The sequence below is a fragment of the Ricinus communis genome, chromosome 5 (genome assembly GCF_019578655.1).
Source record: "Ricinus communis isolate WT05 ecotype wild-type chromosome 5, ASM1957865v1, whole genome shotgun sequence".
Lineage (NCBI taxonomy): Eukaryota > Viridiplantae > Streptophyta > Magnoliopsida > Malpighiales > Euphorbiaceae > Ricinus > Ricinus communis.
In genome coordinates, this window is record NC_063260.1 from 12,736,382 (window position 1) to 12,753,481 (window position 17,100).

General features: G+C 32.1%; 3 protein-coding genes and 1 non-coding gene across 13 annotated transcripts; 3 read left to right on the forward strand and 1 right to left on the reverse strand.

Annotated features, from left to right (window-relative positions):
* The first annotated feature begins 605 nt into the window (after positions 1–605).
* On the forward strand, positions 606–4,871 carry LOC8275582 (E3 ubiquitin-protein ligase RMA1H1). Of its 9 annotated transcripts, none has more exons than XM_048374561.1 (3): positions 606–772; positions 1,951–2,092; positions 3,568–4,871. In XM_048374561.1, exons 2-3 carry the CDS (start codon positions 2,015–2,017, stop codon positions 4,336–4,338), a joined length of 849 nt encoding a protein of 282 aa, XP_048230518.1. In that variant the 5' UTR covers positions 606–772; positions 1,951–2,014; the 3' UTR covers positions 4,339–4,871. The 9 variants fall into 9 exon arrangements, with proteins under 9 accessions (XP_048230518.1, XP_015574646.1, XP_015574652.1 ...); XM_015719160.3 differs by having other exon boundaries at positions 607–772; positions 2,049–2,092; XM_015719161.3 differs by lacking the exons at positions 606–772; positions 1,951–2,092 and adding exons at positions 2,716–3,141; positions 3,238–3,290.
* A 4,782-nt stretch (positions 4,872–9,653) lies between these two features.
* TRNAV-UAC lies at positions 9,654–9,726 on the reverse strand. The gene has a single exon. It is a non-coding gene; the product is annotated as a tRNA-Val (tRNA).
* A 2,314-nt stretch (positions 9,727–12,040) lies between these two features.
* Positions 12,041–13,892, forward strand: LOC8279496 (heat stress transcription factor B-2a). The gene is made up of 2 exons (XM_002519009.3): positions 12,041–12,596; positions 13,466–13,892. The coding sequence occupies exons 1-2, from the start codon at positions 12,273–12,275 to the stop codon at positions 13,796–13,798; spliced, it is 657 nt and encodes a 218-aa protein (XP_002519055.1). The 5' UTR covers positions 12,041–12,272; the 3' UTR covers positions 13,799–13,892.
* Positions 13,893–14,749: 857 nt separating this feature from the next.
* On the forward strand, positions 14,750–17,058 carry LOC8279495 (pentatricopeptide repeat-containing protein At4g21705, mitochondrial). Of its 2 annotated transcripts, none has more exons than XM_002519008.3 (2): positions 14,750–15,327; positions 15,702–17,058. In XM_002519008.3, the coding sequence occupies exons 1-2, from the start codon at positions 15,079–15,081 to the stop codon at positions 16,956–16,958; spliced, it is 1,506 nt and encodes a 501-aa protein (XP_002519054.2). In that variant the 5' UTR covers positions 14,750–15,078; the 3' UTR covers positions 16,959–17,058. The 2 variants fall into 2 exon arrangements, with proteins under 2 accessions (XP_002519054.2, XP_015574578.1); XM_015719092.2 differs by having other exon boundaries at positions 15,186–15,327; positions 15,694–17,058.
* Positions 17,059–17,100: the final 42 nt, after the last annotated feature.

Consider the following 17,100-nt stretch of genomic DNA (forward strand, 5'->3'; position numbering starts at 1 on the left):
TGCGGATACGAGAAAGAAATTGAAAACACGCGCCAACAACGCAACGTCCGTGAAATGAACTACAGCCGGTTCATAAAAATGTACAGTCAGTGTGCTGCTGTGTAAAAGGTTTTTTTTTTTGTTTAATTATAAATTAAATTTTTATTTTAAATTTTTTGATAATTTTATTTTGAAATTTTAATATAAATTTTTTTAATTTAATATTTAAAATATTTATCGATATAATATTATAAAAAAATAATATAAAAAATAATATATTTATTAAAAAATAATAATATAAATTAATAAAACTAGTTATCCTAAAAATAAAAATTAATTATTAAAAATTTTATATATATATATATATATATTATTTAATATATTGTATATTTAAATATAATAATTTTTATTAATTTATATAATTAATAAACAGAATTAATTTGTTACGTGATTTTTTTATTATAATATTTTAAAATATTTTTAAAAATAAATTAAAAATATATATATTTGTTTTAAAATTAAAATAATTAAAAATATTATATTAATATTAAATAAGTAATTAGGACTTTTCTTTTATTTATTTGTCTATTTTCTTTTTGGCCTTTTTTATATAAGAACCTCACGACGAGAGACGCGTTCCACCATTCATTTCCATTTTCTAATCCCGTTTAACACTCTTCTTTCTGGGTACAATCATCTCCAATTAAAGTTTAAGATACGCCCAGAGCATCTGTTATCCTATTCGTAATCATCCTAAAACAGACACGATTCATAATTTATTTATTCTTTTCGGGTATGTCTTTTTCATTTTCATTTTTCTTTTTCTTTTTCTTTTCTACTTTACTCCTTGTTTTTTCTTTTATACTTTACTTCTTGTTTTTTTTTTTTTTTTCCATTTGTGTTGATTAAAAGATAATCAGCTGTGCATCTTGTGTGTTCTGTGGCTTCTCTGTATTTGTGTTCGTGTTTGTGTTTGTTTTAGATGTATGAAGAAAGACAAAGAAAAATAATTGCAATTTGGCCTGCAAATGCACGTCCTATTTTGTCTGTTTGATTCCCGGGAAGGACAAGGAAAAACATAGAAAAATTCTTACTCACTTGAGAAATTTTGATATAATAGGAGGGAAAGTCCGTCTTATTAATCTGCTTTTTTATGTTTATTTATTCTCTGTTAATGTTTGACTATTAGATTAGAGTTTGCAATTTCAACGAATTGAACCAAAATAAGATTAACTTGCAAGTTCTCTTTATGACAATTTTATTTGCAATTACTAATTAGGGTTTTTTTTTTTCTCTTAATGGGTTTGGTGAGGTTGAGAATTTTAATTGTAGAATGTCGTTTTGGCTAAATCATGCTTTTATTTTGTTGGAAAATCTATTTTCTGTGTTTGGCATTAGGCCCTAAAATGACATTTACCTGATTCTTTTTGAATATGACCCTCTGGTTAAACCTTCTTCTTCAATTACTGGGAATTGCAGAACGGTCATACTTTGAACTCTCTGTCTTTTTGTTCATTTCAAAACCTAGTTCAAGTCTGTAAGATGCTTTATAATATTAAAGGGAGCTATGTGTAAGTCTTGTATGAGTAGATTTGGCAACTAGATAAACTGTTCAGTTCAACTGAACTTTATCCTTGTTTTGACCGATACTTATGGAGTTCTGTAGTTATTTGATTGTTTCTCACTTGGTCAAAGTGGAGAACTTGATTTTCCTTCCACCTAGCCGGATATAATGAAATTCTATCATCCATGTTTGGTTATAGCCCGTGTTCATTTGGAATTCACAGGCCTAAAAGTTCAGAAGATCTTTCTTCTTTGTGCTTGGTAGAGCATAAAATGTTCTTTTTATCTCCTCCATGTTGCAGATTAGTCCTGCTGCTTGACCCGTATCATCTTTGTTTCTGTATTTGTGACTTCTATGTTTTTTCTTCCCCCTTCATCAGCTAATTAAGAATTCTTTGCACTTTCAAGGGGATAGTGTTTTTCTTTGCGTGAGTCAGTTCATGATGATATTTAGAATCAATGGTGGAAAATAATGATTGATCCTTCATTGGATGCGAAAATTACAGGCATGAAGAATGAGAGGCAGCAGGGATCTCACTATATGGCAGGGGTAAAAGTATAATCTTAATAAATCATATGAGCAATCTCATATTGACTTGTATGCACAACAGATGGATTTTCTATTCATTAGGAGGCCAGATGAGTTATATTAGGGTAAATCCTTAATGGTGAACAACTCTTACACTAATATTGGTTAATAGAGAGAATCAAACTTGAGAACTTCCCATATCCTTAAAGGATATAAGAAGATCAGTTAGGCTAAAGTCTATTATTTACTGGAATTAAATTAGGGCAATTTCGTGATTTTATGAATGCTTTTTTAACTGTACGTCATTATTGACTAAACCTGTTTTGTCAACTTACATGTTTAGATCTTAGACGTATGTTGTAGAATTTCTAAAGTCAGGTGTTTATTAATTTATGCTTGAAAGCTGGTAGCCTGGTACTATGGCTATAGATGTGATGGTGTTCTGAAATACATTGCCGCATTTCATAATTGTGTGCTGATTTGGCTTGTGGAATTTATGTGAATTAAGATCTGGAAGTACACAGTTCAATAAGAACCCAATTGCATGATTTTCTAAAGCATTGACAGGTTATGTCTTCTAGGATGGTGGCAGATCATTGCTTGGAAGCTTCATTATGCAAATTAAATAGATTTATTTGGTATATGTGCTGAACTTTCTTTACCAAGTTTTAATCTAATGAAACTGACAGTAATTAATTATTCAGGCATAGTTTGAGTGAACTTGTAAGTTCTCTGTGGCACTAAATAATCAATCTGCTGATAATTCTACTATATGTTGTCACTGTCACTGGGCCTGAGTGGAAAGTGGTTTAAATTTCTCTTAATAGATTAACTTCATGCCCATTTTTCTAACCAAGATCTTAAATAGGGTGCTTATGTTAGGGGATGGAATTCTAGAATGCTTAAAAAATTCATTGTTTAAAAAATGGACTAGAAAAAATTCATACCAAAAAGTCAAGGCACTGGAATAATGTTGCATAAGCCACAGAAACTAAGCCATATATCAAAAGGTCCTCTGGAAAGAAAAAAAGAAAGAAAAAAAACTCGGGAACTAGGACTACCTGTTACAGGTACTGTTTTCTTATTTATTTTTCTTATATTGTCCAATCTGATTACGAAAACAAAGTTGTTGATCTTTAATTTTCTTGCTTTATTTATCTATTTAGGAGATGGGCGTCTTCTGCTTTTGGTTTCTTTTTAGTGATTATTAAATAATGAGGTGGGTCCTTTTGTTTGGGTACTTATTTATTCCAAGTTGAAGCAACATAATTGCTCATAACTTTATGCAATTCTTATAATTTTCTTGCAACTATTGTTTGTTTTGTCAAGCTTTTGTTTTCTAGTGATATCTTCACCTATTCTTCGTTCTAGCTTCTCTCTTTCTAGTTGTGAGTTTCATGTTTATATGTTTGCAAGGTTAAGCTGCGAACTAGTAGCTCTTCGATAAATAGTTGAAAATTGGCGACTGATCTGGTCTCATCTTCTACCTATCTCAGAGTCAAAGGAGGCCTGTGACTAAATCAAGTTTCACGAGCAGATCTATGGACTTCGAGCGATATTTTCCCCGGGAATGGAAATCAATTGCAAGTGCAGCAACTGGCTCAGAAAGTTTTAGCGGTTGCTTTGACTGCAATATCTGCTTCGACTTTGCACATGAGCCAGTGGTTACCCTTTGTGGCCACCTGTACTGCTGGCCTTGCATATACAAATGGCTCCATGTCCAGAGTGCCTCTATTGCATCTGATGAGCACCCGCAATGCCCAGTCTGCAAGGCTGATATATCTCACACCACCATGGTTCCCCTTTATGGCCGTGGCCAAGCTCCAGCTGAAGCTGAGATTGAAGGGAAGGCATCCTGTCGAGGCACGGCCATACCTCCTAGACCATCAGCTTGTGGGGCTCAAGCTTTAATATCTAGTCCCCAGCATACTGCTCAGCAACTCCCATACCACAACCCTTATCAAAATCATAATTATACTCCTGATCCGTACAGCAGTTTTGAAGAGGCTTCCCAGTCGCCTTTACTTAATCTTGGAGGTAGTGCGGTGACTGGTTTCCACCACCCATTTGTTGGGATGTTTGGGGAGATGGTTTATGCAAGGGTTTTTGGGAACTCCGACAGTCTATATGCCTACCGAAACTCGTATCACCTAATGGGAAGTAATAGCCCCAGATTGAGAAGGCAAGAAATGCAGGCAGACAAGTCATTGAACAGAATCTCAATTTTTCTTTTCTGCTGCTTTCTTCTATGTCTCATTGTGTTTTAAGAATTGATTATAGGTCAGTAGCCATTGTGCGTTTTGTATACTTTGTAAAAAGAATAACGGGATGTAATGTAAGCTTACGAAACAACGATTAGAATGAGATATATATATATATATATATATATATATATATATATATATTAGATACTTAACACTAAAACCCTCCGCCTGCATCAAATGTTGAGTGTTGATTGGGATCGCTTGAGCTTGTTTAAGTTGAATGTAATTTCTGAACCCCACAACTGGACAGTTATTGCCGTGTGTAAAGTATGGGTTTATGGCACGACTGGTCTGTGTAGCGTTTGTTGAATTGGTATTGACGGTGGCTCTTCGTAACTCTAATCTACCTCCTTTTGATGGGTTTTAATTGGTGCCTCCACTTGTCCATATTCAACTTTACTGTAAGCTATCTCTCTTCCTTAATCTGTACTGTACCACATTCGGTTCTCTCTTTCCCTCTCTATGCGTAGCAACTGTTTTAAACATGTCAAGTCATGAGAATAAAGACAGCAGTGACTTTCTGACATTTACAGTAATTTCTTTTATTTTGTTTTTATTTAGGTGTCCGGTTATTGTTGCGTACCCAGATGCCCCATTTTTTTATGGGGCCAATTTTACAGTGTTCGACTCTTGGTGCTGCATGGTCCACTCATTTAGTCAAAAAAGAACTGGATGCTTTCTTCTAATTTTTCTTCTTGGTTTCTAACTTTTAGTCCTTTTGCTTTCCAGTTGTAAATGGGTCTTTTTCAATCTGTTTGAAATAAGCATATAATTACATGTAATTCCTGAATTATGAGGTAATCGGTCATAACTTTTTGGGTGAATGGTCTGCACTATATTTTGAAAGACTTGAAAATCTTGATTGATTACCCCAATTTTATTGATTTGACCGTAGGAGGTGATAGTAAAAAACTTCTCCTATATTTCTTTTTCTTTCCTTTTTTTTTAATTAAAAAAATAAATAAAATATCCTTATAAATAATTATCATAAAATGGATACAGAAGAATCATAAAAGCAAATGTTTAATGTATAAATTGACCACAAAAGCTCATGTCCGGATCATAAGTTTTTGTCTAAACAGTTTATCTTTCTCCATTGCAAGCATTACTATTAGGTACAAATGTTGGTCGAGATATCAGTTACAATATAGACAAAGACTTTTTCTTTTTTAAGCAAGACAAGCTATCTTCCCTTGCCACCATTTGCAATTTGGACGAGGACAAACTTCAACAAAAAGTGGACATTCCAAAGAGTTGTATGAGTTAGCCACTGATTTTTATCCTAGAGAGAGGGGGAAACATCCATCATGGCCTTATCTCATAATAGACTACAATAAAAAGCAGCAACACCTTTTTGCAGCTTCATATGTATTATATTAGATTAGAATAAAAATAAGAATCTTTATTGGTGTTGGTGGTTCAAGAAGATTGGTGGATTTGGGGCGGCGGTGGAGCCTCACCGGATAAGAAATAAAATTAAACTACGTTGTAGATGGGTAATGCTGCTTGGTCAACATCTGTGCCTAATATTATAATATTTCAACTACTGGTGCAATGGGGCAAATTTGGGAATCACACTTTCTGATTTTTTGATTGGTTCACCTTATCCCAATTGTTAAGAAGAAATAGAGGTGTGTGTCTTTGGTTCATCCAACCCCTGCATTCAAAATAGGTAAGAGAAATTCTTCTGTACTAGTTTATTTGGAACATAACTGTAAAAAGTAGCAGGTAAAAACTAAAATTTCAAATATGGACATTTTTTTTTTTCAAATATAGAAATAAAGTCTTCGTAAACATTTTGGACTAATTTCCAGATATTATTAGAAAAGACAATTGTTTTCTTAAAACCCTAGTTAACCACTTGCAATCATTAGGATCAAATGTTGACAATAACAGTGTTGAAGAAAGAGGCGAATTTTGAAAGAAAATATCACATCGCCGCCTGCTCTATAACAAAACAAAGAAAATCACAAGAGAAAATAACTGATTTTCCGAATTGTATAGTCATTGATAATTTTGGACATTTGAAAAAGCTTTTATATATCACACAACTTATTCTCAATAATAATGATATCAGGGTGCAATACAATATAGTTTCTCAAAAATTAAAAAAAAAGATATAATAAGATATTAATAATTTTAGTAATGTATGCAAGAACATTTATAATATTAATATTCCATAATTAATAACATGTCGGAATAGATTAAAATTTTCATTTTACAAATTAAAAATATCAAGGAAAACCAATTAATAAATACTTATTGCCTCAGATGTCATAATTCTTATCCAATGAAGGCTATAAACTTTTAATTACACAAATACCAATTCATTTCGTCAAACTGTTGGAACACCACAACTGACCGTCTGCTGGATTAATCATGCAAGCCCGTGCTCGAATTTGCTTCTCTCAATGTGTTTGAGTTTGGTTCACCCACCCAATCTTAGTGACTTTTCTATTCCCTCTGTACCAAGAAGTTGAAAATACACTCAAGTAATTCATTTTTCTAATTCCTTAATCCATTATCGATTTGATGGATTAAATAATAATTTTTTTCGTTCTTGATAAAAATAATTTTTTATTTAGTTTAAATGAGAATATTAAAATTTCAGATTGTTTTTTCTTTAAATTATATATTATTGTCAATTAGAAAGCAAATCAGTCAGGCTAGAGTAACAAAATTTGTAAGTTGAATTTGGTTAATCACAGAAAAAAAAGAGTTTGCTAGGAGGCCAAAAAGTGAACACCTTTTTCTTTACGAAATTGGTAGCATATTAGCTGATTTAATTTCCGCTAATTGGTTGCTTAGGCCTTGGAGGCCAAATAGAGTGGACACCTTTTCTTCACGAAATTGACTTATCTTAAAACTCACGAGTCTACTGTCACGGTCACCTCCCATTGTCTTATTATTATTATTATGTAAGAGTGTGTTTCATTATTGATAGTGTAGTACTGATTTAAACACGCCTTATATTAATAAATCAGTTCCACCTTAAGATTTATATTTATAATAGTTTTTTTTTTTATCTAATCCGCCTTTTACTAACATCAATATTTACTGCTATGAACCAAGAAATCTCTTATCTTTATTATTAAGAATAATAAATTATTATTTTTATTAGTAGTCTTTAACCAACTAAACAATTATAAGTTTCATTCTACATTGAAAGCTGGACTATCCATTAAAGATAAAAATATATCCAACTTATATAAAATTTTACCATAAACAGATTGTATCCATTGAATGAATAAATAAAAGGTTCGATCATTATAAATATAAAAAAACAGACTCAAATTAATATTATGGATACTCTTTTGTTTCAATTGTAATTCACTCTCATTGATATTTTTTGTATTTGTTAATCAACTATTAAAAGTTAACCTTCATTTTCGCTTTTTCTTATAGTTATAAACTTATCCAGAAAAGAGTATTAAACACATTAATTAGCATCAATCTACTTTCAATTGTCCTTGCTACAGTTTATTTTCTAATCTCTTAATATTGTGAAAACTTCTCGACTAAGAAGAATTTAGAAGTTACTCAGTTTAAAGTTGTTAAGTCGATCATACATTATTAATAGAAAAACTCCTAGTAAAGAAGTCTTAAAAGAATAAGTGTAATCAATGTTATAAACGTCCTAACACTCCTAACTCATATCTCTTTGCTCATAAAGAAAGAGAAAGCCGTCCCCTATTCTATTCCTTCTTTACTAGAGTTTCGGTGAAATTTTGACAGTTTAAGGTTAGTTAGTCCCGAGAGAAATCTTTTCCAAGGGATAAGTAATATAAAAAAATGTTCCTCTGACTTCGTCCTTCTTCCTATATGCTATACATATAATTGTGTACCTGTGGCAATATTTTTAATCCCATATTGTGTATTTATAATTTTTGATCTGAAAATTATATATATATTATCGAGAATAGATAGGGCAGGAGCATACGCATGCGAAAGGTAAGACACTTTGATGAGTGTTTCCAAGAAAAATGATCAATTGATTCCACGCTCATGACATGACCAAGGGAAAACAACAGGCAAAATTTATGTCATTGCAGCACTAAGCAGACGGTCCCACGTAATTCTAAATTTTCCTATCAGGAACGTACTGCACCCTACAAATTCTAACAGGAAAACTCTGAGGAGCATGTCTTGAACTTGAATTATTGATATGGCATTGGAAGATGATCAGTGTGAATTTTCTTTTTTTGGGTATCTTTGTTAGGATATAAAGCGAGGTACGTACTCTAGAAAGTACATGCAAATGCAACTTCTCAAGTGGCATGCTTTAGCACAAGGACTATTCCTTAATTTTTTAATTCTTAAGAAAAAAAAAAACAACTGGCTAGCTGTGGATGTAAGTAACTGCGAAATCTTAATCCCAGATACTAATCATGAGTGTCGGATTGCCCCTGATGTTATTGATTCGAGTACCTTAAATTCCTTTCCTTGCTGGAAAAGCATACTGACGATGGAGTTTTACAGCGACTCACTTTAATCTTGTATTCCAGTGACTTTTCTGTCCAATAATCATTTCATTCACACTGTAACAGCAACTTGAAGATAAGAATTATGCTGATATAGAGAAAGAAATTTAGTTATTTTTCTTTTGAGGAATAATAATTTATTTTCTTATTTTATCTGTTGAATGTTTTCTTTTATTAATGAAAATAAAAAAGGATACAATGAAAACGACAAAGGAGTGAGAGTTCAAGTCTTCATGGAAATATTTACTCTAGACCTCTTACGCCGGTAGCAAACACTCCACTAGCTAATAGCTGCTACTCTCAACTTTCTTCATTTGTTATAATTGTATTTGTATGTATGCGTTCATGCCAAAGTCACTTTTATGCATTTCTACTGAACTTGGGCCAACCGAGTTCATGAAGTCATCAATTCATGGAACAGCTTCGGCTCATGATTTTTGCATTAATTTAAGAGCCTAGCCCGAGTTATCTCCCGATTTTAGATAAATCATCTCTCCACAAACAACGCAGTACGGAGCTACAAAACTATAAACCCAACTTAAAACTTATTATTATATCAGAGTCCAGAGGCCACAGGGGCAGCAATCTGATGATAGTAAATTTGTACATGGTAATGAATGATGATGGAGTGGGTACTGATACAAGGTAGGCTTCTACATGGGCATTCTCCAGAAGTTTATATACGTAATGGGGCATGAATATCACTTCTACCAAGGTCTAAGACAAGAGATTAAAAGGAAAGCTCCCACTCTCTTCACTGTCAAGACAAACAGCAGTGATAGAAAGTTGGAAACGAGCATGTACTCTCAAATTGAAAGTAAATAAATATATAATTAAAATTGCTACCCAGGATCGAACTGGGGACCTTCAGCGTGTAGGACTGACGTGATAACCACTACACCACAGCAACATTGACGAAACAGCTTGAGAGAACAAAATAGAATAGAATGGGATATTGCATTGATAATCTTATATTATCACTACAATTCTCCTGCTAAACAAGTTAATCATCACTGTAAATATATATAATCTTCAGTGATCTCTTCAGAAACACTATTATGCCAAAGAAGAAAACATGCTAGCAAATAAGTTGTGGAATAAAGCATGGTTGCCTTTTCCATCCAAATTGAATGAATGAATGGGGTGAAAAGAAAAAAAAGAAAAAAAGAAATTTTTTAAGAAGTGGCTACTTGGAGCAACTTGTCTGCATGTGCATGCTGTATTATGAATGAATTTAGCAGTCAAATCAAGTTTGCTGGCAACTCTACCAAGTCTCTAACTTTCTAGAGACTATTTTATACTTTATTGTTAACTTTCCATATATCTCCAACAAAACAAACTCCCCACCTCCTACTTTCCTCATCAAATCACTCTTTCTATTTACATTTACATTGGCATACCCAATAACACTCATCTAATTAACGCCTAACTAACTTAATTATAATGGATTATAGTTTTAGTTATAAGGTTACTTTTAAAAAAACCCTAATTTTCTTTTCCTTCTTTTTTCTTTTAAAGAAAAGGTGGTAATAATTTTACTTGCTATTCTAATAATTTATTTAAAGAAAGTTTATTTATTTTTAGTGTATATATCCATACTTATAAATTAAATCAATTATTTATTAATTTTTAATAATAAAATATATATCAATCATTTAATATTAAACAACCAGTAAATTATTCATATATATATATATATTTTTATATTACAGTATATCCACGGAATTTAAGTAAGAATTTACTATGCATACATAAATATATCAATAATATTGATAAGAGACAATTATTTTTATTGGGTTGCCCATCACTTAATAGGAAGAAAAAAGAAGCTGTGAATAGTTCTGTGTCTGCAAATAATACAATGGATAAGGAGGCAAAGTTTGGACATTGCGAGATCCTTCCAAAGTTGGGTCAGAGTTAGCGGCCCTTTCCTTTTCATTTGATTTGCGCAGCTCTTCTTCTTCTTCCTTTTCAGTAATCATGACATCTATTTTGTTGAACAAGTAAAACCTTCCATTATACCAATGGGGTTTTCAGGAGCCTGTTGGAATGGATTGTGTTGGATATAAAACTATCTATATTTCTTTGTAATTTTCCTTTTAGGGAAATGATAGGCATTTTACTATTTAGTAGAGTTACGCATGCTGCCATTTATTCACATACTTTCTATTTGAAATTTTATAGATTAAATTTAAATGTTATATCATTTTTATTTTGCATAGGCACAGTTAGAAAATACAATTCATATAAAGGTTTATACATCTTATATTAAATTTGAATTAAATTAATCTTTTTATAATAAATTTTAATAATTATTCATCATTTTACATGTGAATTGATACTATTATTTCAATTATAATTTTAATTTGAAAAGTAAAACTGCGATTTTTATTTAAAAAATTGATATATATAAAATTTGACTATAGCAAACAGAACTTTTATGACTTCAACTTTATAAATGAAAATTCATATAATAAATAATAAATTATAATAATAGAAAAAAATTCATAATTCAATAAATATTTTAAAATGTTTATCATACTTTAAACGAAAGTAATAATTTAAAATAGGTTAAAAGACAAAGGTACTTAAACGGATTTGCAATTAATATTAAGATAAAAATAAAATTATCTTATATATAAATGGACCCAAATTTAATGACATATAAGTAAATACGTCACACATATCAATATATACATACCCGTATTTTAGATATTTTAGATCAACTTTTATTTCTCCGGTTCTAATAAAATTATACACTGTTTTTTTTTTTTTTTTATTATTGAATTAAGACTTTTAACAGAATATTATGATATTTTAGTTAATTCCATGCATTGCTAATTTTGTTCATAAACTTGTAACTTCTTAAAAAGGAGTATAAGAACAATTACTGAGAAATGATTTAAAATGCAATGTTCAAATATGCACAACTAATATTGTTTAAATTACTCATGTTTGCTATTAATAACAAAGAACTATTATTATTATTATTATGCTGAATTTGACAAAAGCATATTAAAATACAACTGCGCAGTCCAGTCTTGTTAGAGACTACTTGTCTTACCCAAATATAACAATAGATTAATGCCTACATGCATGTGGATGTGGTCTTCCTTCCAAAAGAAAATTAAAAAATTTGAATTATGCACTTTAATTTCCAAAACAGCAAGCAAAATGTCAAATATTCAATGCCCCAAAAATATCATGAAACTTCCAAACCTCCTTTGTGACTATATTTTAAGCTAAGATCAAAGAATCTTTTAAATACTATTTGTCTTTGTAATGCTCGAAGGAAAATCAAACAAAAAGCTAGAAAAGTAACCCAAAACAAAGAAAATATAGTTCACACATTTCCAAATACTAGCTACCAGTTTCCAACATATAATACGTGCTATAAGAAGCAGCCTTTGCATCAAGGAACCTTTTGGACACCAGAACTGGTCTAAAGCCAAAGCCATGTCCAAAAATTTAAGCATCATAAGCAGGAGATCGCCATCAACCTCAAGCCAGCAGTCTCCAAAACTTAAGGCCCCTGCTCCTTTCTTGTCGAAAACGTATGATTTATTGGAAGAAAATGGCGAAGGATCATCATCATCACCGCCACCATTATTATTAGGAGCTAATAATACTGGGGTTGTTGATGGCAAGAAAATTGTTACATGGAATGCAGAAGGAAATGGATTTATAGTCTGGTCTCCTGCCGACTTCTCGGAGCTCACCTTGCCTAGATACTTCAAACACAACAACTTCTCTAGCTTTATTCGCCAGCTCAATACATATGTAAGTAATCATTATTGCTGTGTTTATATGATCATTATGTATATTGCTGTGTCAATTCATCCTGCACAGTATCTCTGCTAGTTAATAATGCTGATGACCCTTGTAATCTAATGCAATTTCCAGCCATTCCGGATATTCTTTGTGTTCAGATTATGCATCAGGTTCTGATTTTGGGTGATGAAATTTTTGTTCATATATAAATATTTACATGGTTTGATTTGAAGACGATGCCATTGATGATGTTAGCTAGCTAGACGCTAATTTTGAAGTTAGAATCAGTTGCATTGCACCGATTCAAATCAAATATTTGTAATCTTCAAGTTGACTGCTTCGGGAATTCAGTTTCCAAAGTATATTTATATAAATGCTATATAATTTCTAGGACATGGATGATGATCTCGTTAGTCAAGATTTAAAAATTGCTAAATATTTGACTCAGAATCTCAGATTTTTATTTTTATCAAGTCAAAATAAGCACACTTTGGATATTGCATGTGAACTACTAGCTAGACTTTTATATCACACCATTTCCTAGGGAAAAAAGAATTATATTTCCTGAGTTTCATTATAATTCTTTATATATGATATTAATTAAGCATTAAGCACGCATGCTAATTAAATAATGGATTCTTTTACAATCTTATGGTATTTGTCAGTTATGCCCAAACTTGATTGGAGTTATCAGATGGCATTTTCACTTCAAATATGAGACTTTTCTAGATGCTTAAATATAAGCCAGTATCTAATAATTAGGTCAGTAGTGGGTACTTGGTAATGACTATAAATAACACAGTTAGGACCAGTGTATATTTGAATGTATCTTTTTTTATGCGTTTCATGGACATATATACCCAAAATTAATATTGCAGGGGTTCAAGAAAACATCGTCGAAGCTGTGGGAGTTCAAGCACGAGAAATTTCAGAAAGGAAGCAGACACATGCTAGTAGAGATCACAAGGAAGAAATGCGAACCCAGTGTATTTCCAGCATATCTAAGGGCATCTAATGAACACAATAATGCACCAAATGCTGTGGAAGACAATAATCGATTACTACTCTTAAAGGAGAACAATAACCTTAGAAGAGACAACTTACAACTGCAAATGCAAATAGCACAATTCAGAGACCTACAAACTAAGTTGTTGGACTGTCTTACTCAATACATGGGAAGCCAGCAGCATAAAATTAGAAGGCTGTGTTAAGGGGGAGAGTGGAAAACAAATTCCAGAAAAACAAGAAAAGAAATAGTGTTAATAATGCTTATCAATGGATTTCATTTCATGTCTTTCTCAGAAATTACTATTTGCATAAAATTCAAAGTGTCAAATTAAACCGACCCAACCGATATAATTAGAAGTAAATGATCAATTCAAGTTAATTATTTAAAATAATAAAATTCATAATAGAATTGAATTGTATTAGATTGAAACTAAACTAAATCGGCTAATTCAAGAATAATCGATTTAATGACTAGTTCTAATTAATTGTCTAATTTATTTATATTCTTAAAGAATATATCAAAAAAAAGATTAAATATAAAAAAAAAAAACTGAATGATTTCATATTTATCTATTACAATTTGAATTTAAAAAGAGGTAATGATTGTTTTGATATTTAATAGTTATACTTAAAATTTATTTTGTTGTAACCTGAATATTTTATTTATAGACTTGATCTATAATTAAAATAAATGTTAAGAACTCAATTAACTATATATTATTTAATTGAATTATTAAATATTAAATATAAGAAAAATCCACCGTAAATTTAGAATTCATCCTGTTAAATCAGTGAGTGACATCTTGATCTGTCGTATCACCGTCGGCTACTAAAAAACATTGATTCAAAGGTTTCATTGGACTGGAAACTTGGGATTCTGATAAGTCAAATACCTGCTACATCCTGCATACACTTAACAAACTTGTCGCTTCTGTTTTCCTATTTTTCTTTATCCTTTCAATTACGAAATCAAAGATAAATCTAATACTGCTTACATTTACTGAAATGATTACAAGATGATTTTTGAATACCCAATATGAAATCTTTTACTTTAGTTCAAAACAACCGGTAAATTATTGGAGCCTATTAGTTTCCGGAGAAAATAAATGGGTCAGAGCTACTCATACTATTGAGAATCACCCTTAAAACTCATTCCCCCCCAATAAATAAAATAACTCATTGAAGAAAACTAATTAACTGCGATGTGTCAATGCCTGTTCCACCATTTGGTGACTTCTTTAAATGAGCCAAGAATAATAAAAACAATAATAGTAAATAAAGAAAAACTGAAAGATAGATTAATGCACTAATTGATAGTAGACTGGGTCTAAAAGAACATTAATTAAGTCTATCAACAGAGCCCAATGAGCCCACCTCCTAAGTCCATTTACCTTAAACCCTACTGCAAAATCTCTGGCATCATGCTCCTTCTTCTTCTCCATAATCGAACTCGAACTTGAGAAAAACAGAAAAAGAAAAAATTATGAGCTTGAAGTTACTATCCAATACCCTATTTCAAAATAAAAAAGCAATGATTAGCAGATATTATTATGCTAACCGGACTAAAAAAGTAACCTTGTATTCAAAAATCAGTCCTTTAGGAGACCCCAATACAAGTTTGGTGCCTGAGCTCGATAATTGGGTCCAAGATGGGAACAAGGTTCGAGTTGGCGAGCTTCAACGCATTATTCGCGACTTGCGTAAGAGAAACCGATTCACTCAAGCACTTGAGGTTTGTAATATTCTCGTTTATTTTGGTGTTTTCTGGTTTTGGTTTTTTTTTTTTTTGATTGTTGAGAAAGTATCTGAAGAGCAAAAAGATTGCATCTTTTCGATTTTAGGGTTTTACAAAAATACCCAAATAGTAAACCTGTTCACTTAATAAACTTGTCATTTGTGTATTAATTTAGAGCCATGTTTTTTGGGGTTAAACCTTGATCATGTGAACAGTTTAAAAAGGGTGAGAATGTATTAGCTTGAATTTAAATGATTGGGTGCAATGTCACTGAATTAATTCAAGCAAGATAAATGCTACTTATGCAGGTTTCACTCAACATAATGTTTGATTCATGTAACCTTCTAATTTGTAATATTTCAGGGGTGCAGGTGTCTGAGTGGATGAATAAGAAGGGAATTTGCATATTTTCCTCGACTGAACATGCTGTTCAGTTGGATCTGATTGGCAAAGTTCGTGGCTTTCTCTCTGCTGAGAACTATTTCAACAACTTGATGGATCATGATAAAACTGATAAGACTTATGGGGCTCTTCTAAATTGTTATGTTAGGCAACGTCAAACTGATAGGTCTATATCACATTGGCAGAAAATGAAGGAAATGGGTTTAGCCTCTTCGCCCCTTGCTTACAATGACATTATGTGCCTCTACATAAACCTTGGTCTGTATGAGAAAGTTCTGCATGTGTTAACGGAGATGAAGGAGAACAAGATCTCTCCTGACAACTTCAGCTACCGAATATGCATTAATTCCTATGGTGCCAGATCAGATATCCAGGGAATGGAGAAAGTCTTGAATGAGATGGAATGCAGACTAGGCAATGCTATGGACTGGAATACATATGCTGTTGTTGCGAATTTCTACATAAAAGCTGGCCTTGCTGATAAGGCAGTTGATGCACTGAGAAAATCGGAAGAAAAGCTGGATAAGAAGGATGGGATTGGATATAACCATCTGATATCACTCTATGCAACTTTAGGGATTAAGTCCGAGGTATTGAGAATATGGGATCTGCAGAAAAGTGTATGTAAACGACGCATAAATAGGGATTTTGTTACCATGCTGGAATCTTTGGTCAAGCTTGGTGACTTGGAAGAAGCTGAGAAAGTACTGAAAGAGTGGGAGTCCTCTGGCAATTTTTATGATGTTCGGATACCTAATATTGTTGTTGTAGGGTATTCTAAAAATGGACTACATGAGAAAGCAGAAGCATCACTTGAAGCATTGATGGAGAAAGGAAGGGCTACCACCCCAAACAGTTGGGCCATGATTGCTTCAGGTTATCTTGAAAAGGGTGAGAAGGCCAAAGCTTTTGAATGTATGAAGGCTGCCTTCTCCTTAAATGTAGAGAAGAAGGGATGGAAGCCAAACCCTCGGGTGGTAATGGACATCTTGATTTGGCTTGGTGATGAAGGTAGTCCTGAAGATGTAGAAGCTTTTGTCGCATCCTTAAGCGTTGCTATTCCTCTAAACAGACAAATATATCACGCCTTGCTCAAGGCAAAAATAAGAAGTGGCAGAGACGCTCATGAAATTTTGGATCGCATGAAAACTGATAAAATAGATGAAGACGAAGAAACAAAGGAAATTCTTGGCATTAGTAAGAAGCAAATAAATTTGAATGGATAGTTTTCTTAACGCAATTCATTTTTAAGGGAATCATGCTATTCATTTTACTTTGTAATTGGTTTGCTTCAATGAAATGAAATCCTGTGTGATTGATGTGCTATGTGCTCAACAGTTTCTGTTCCAAATTTTATTCTGGAGTAAT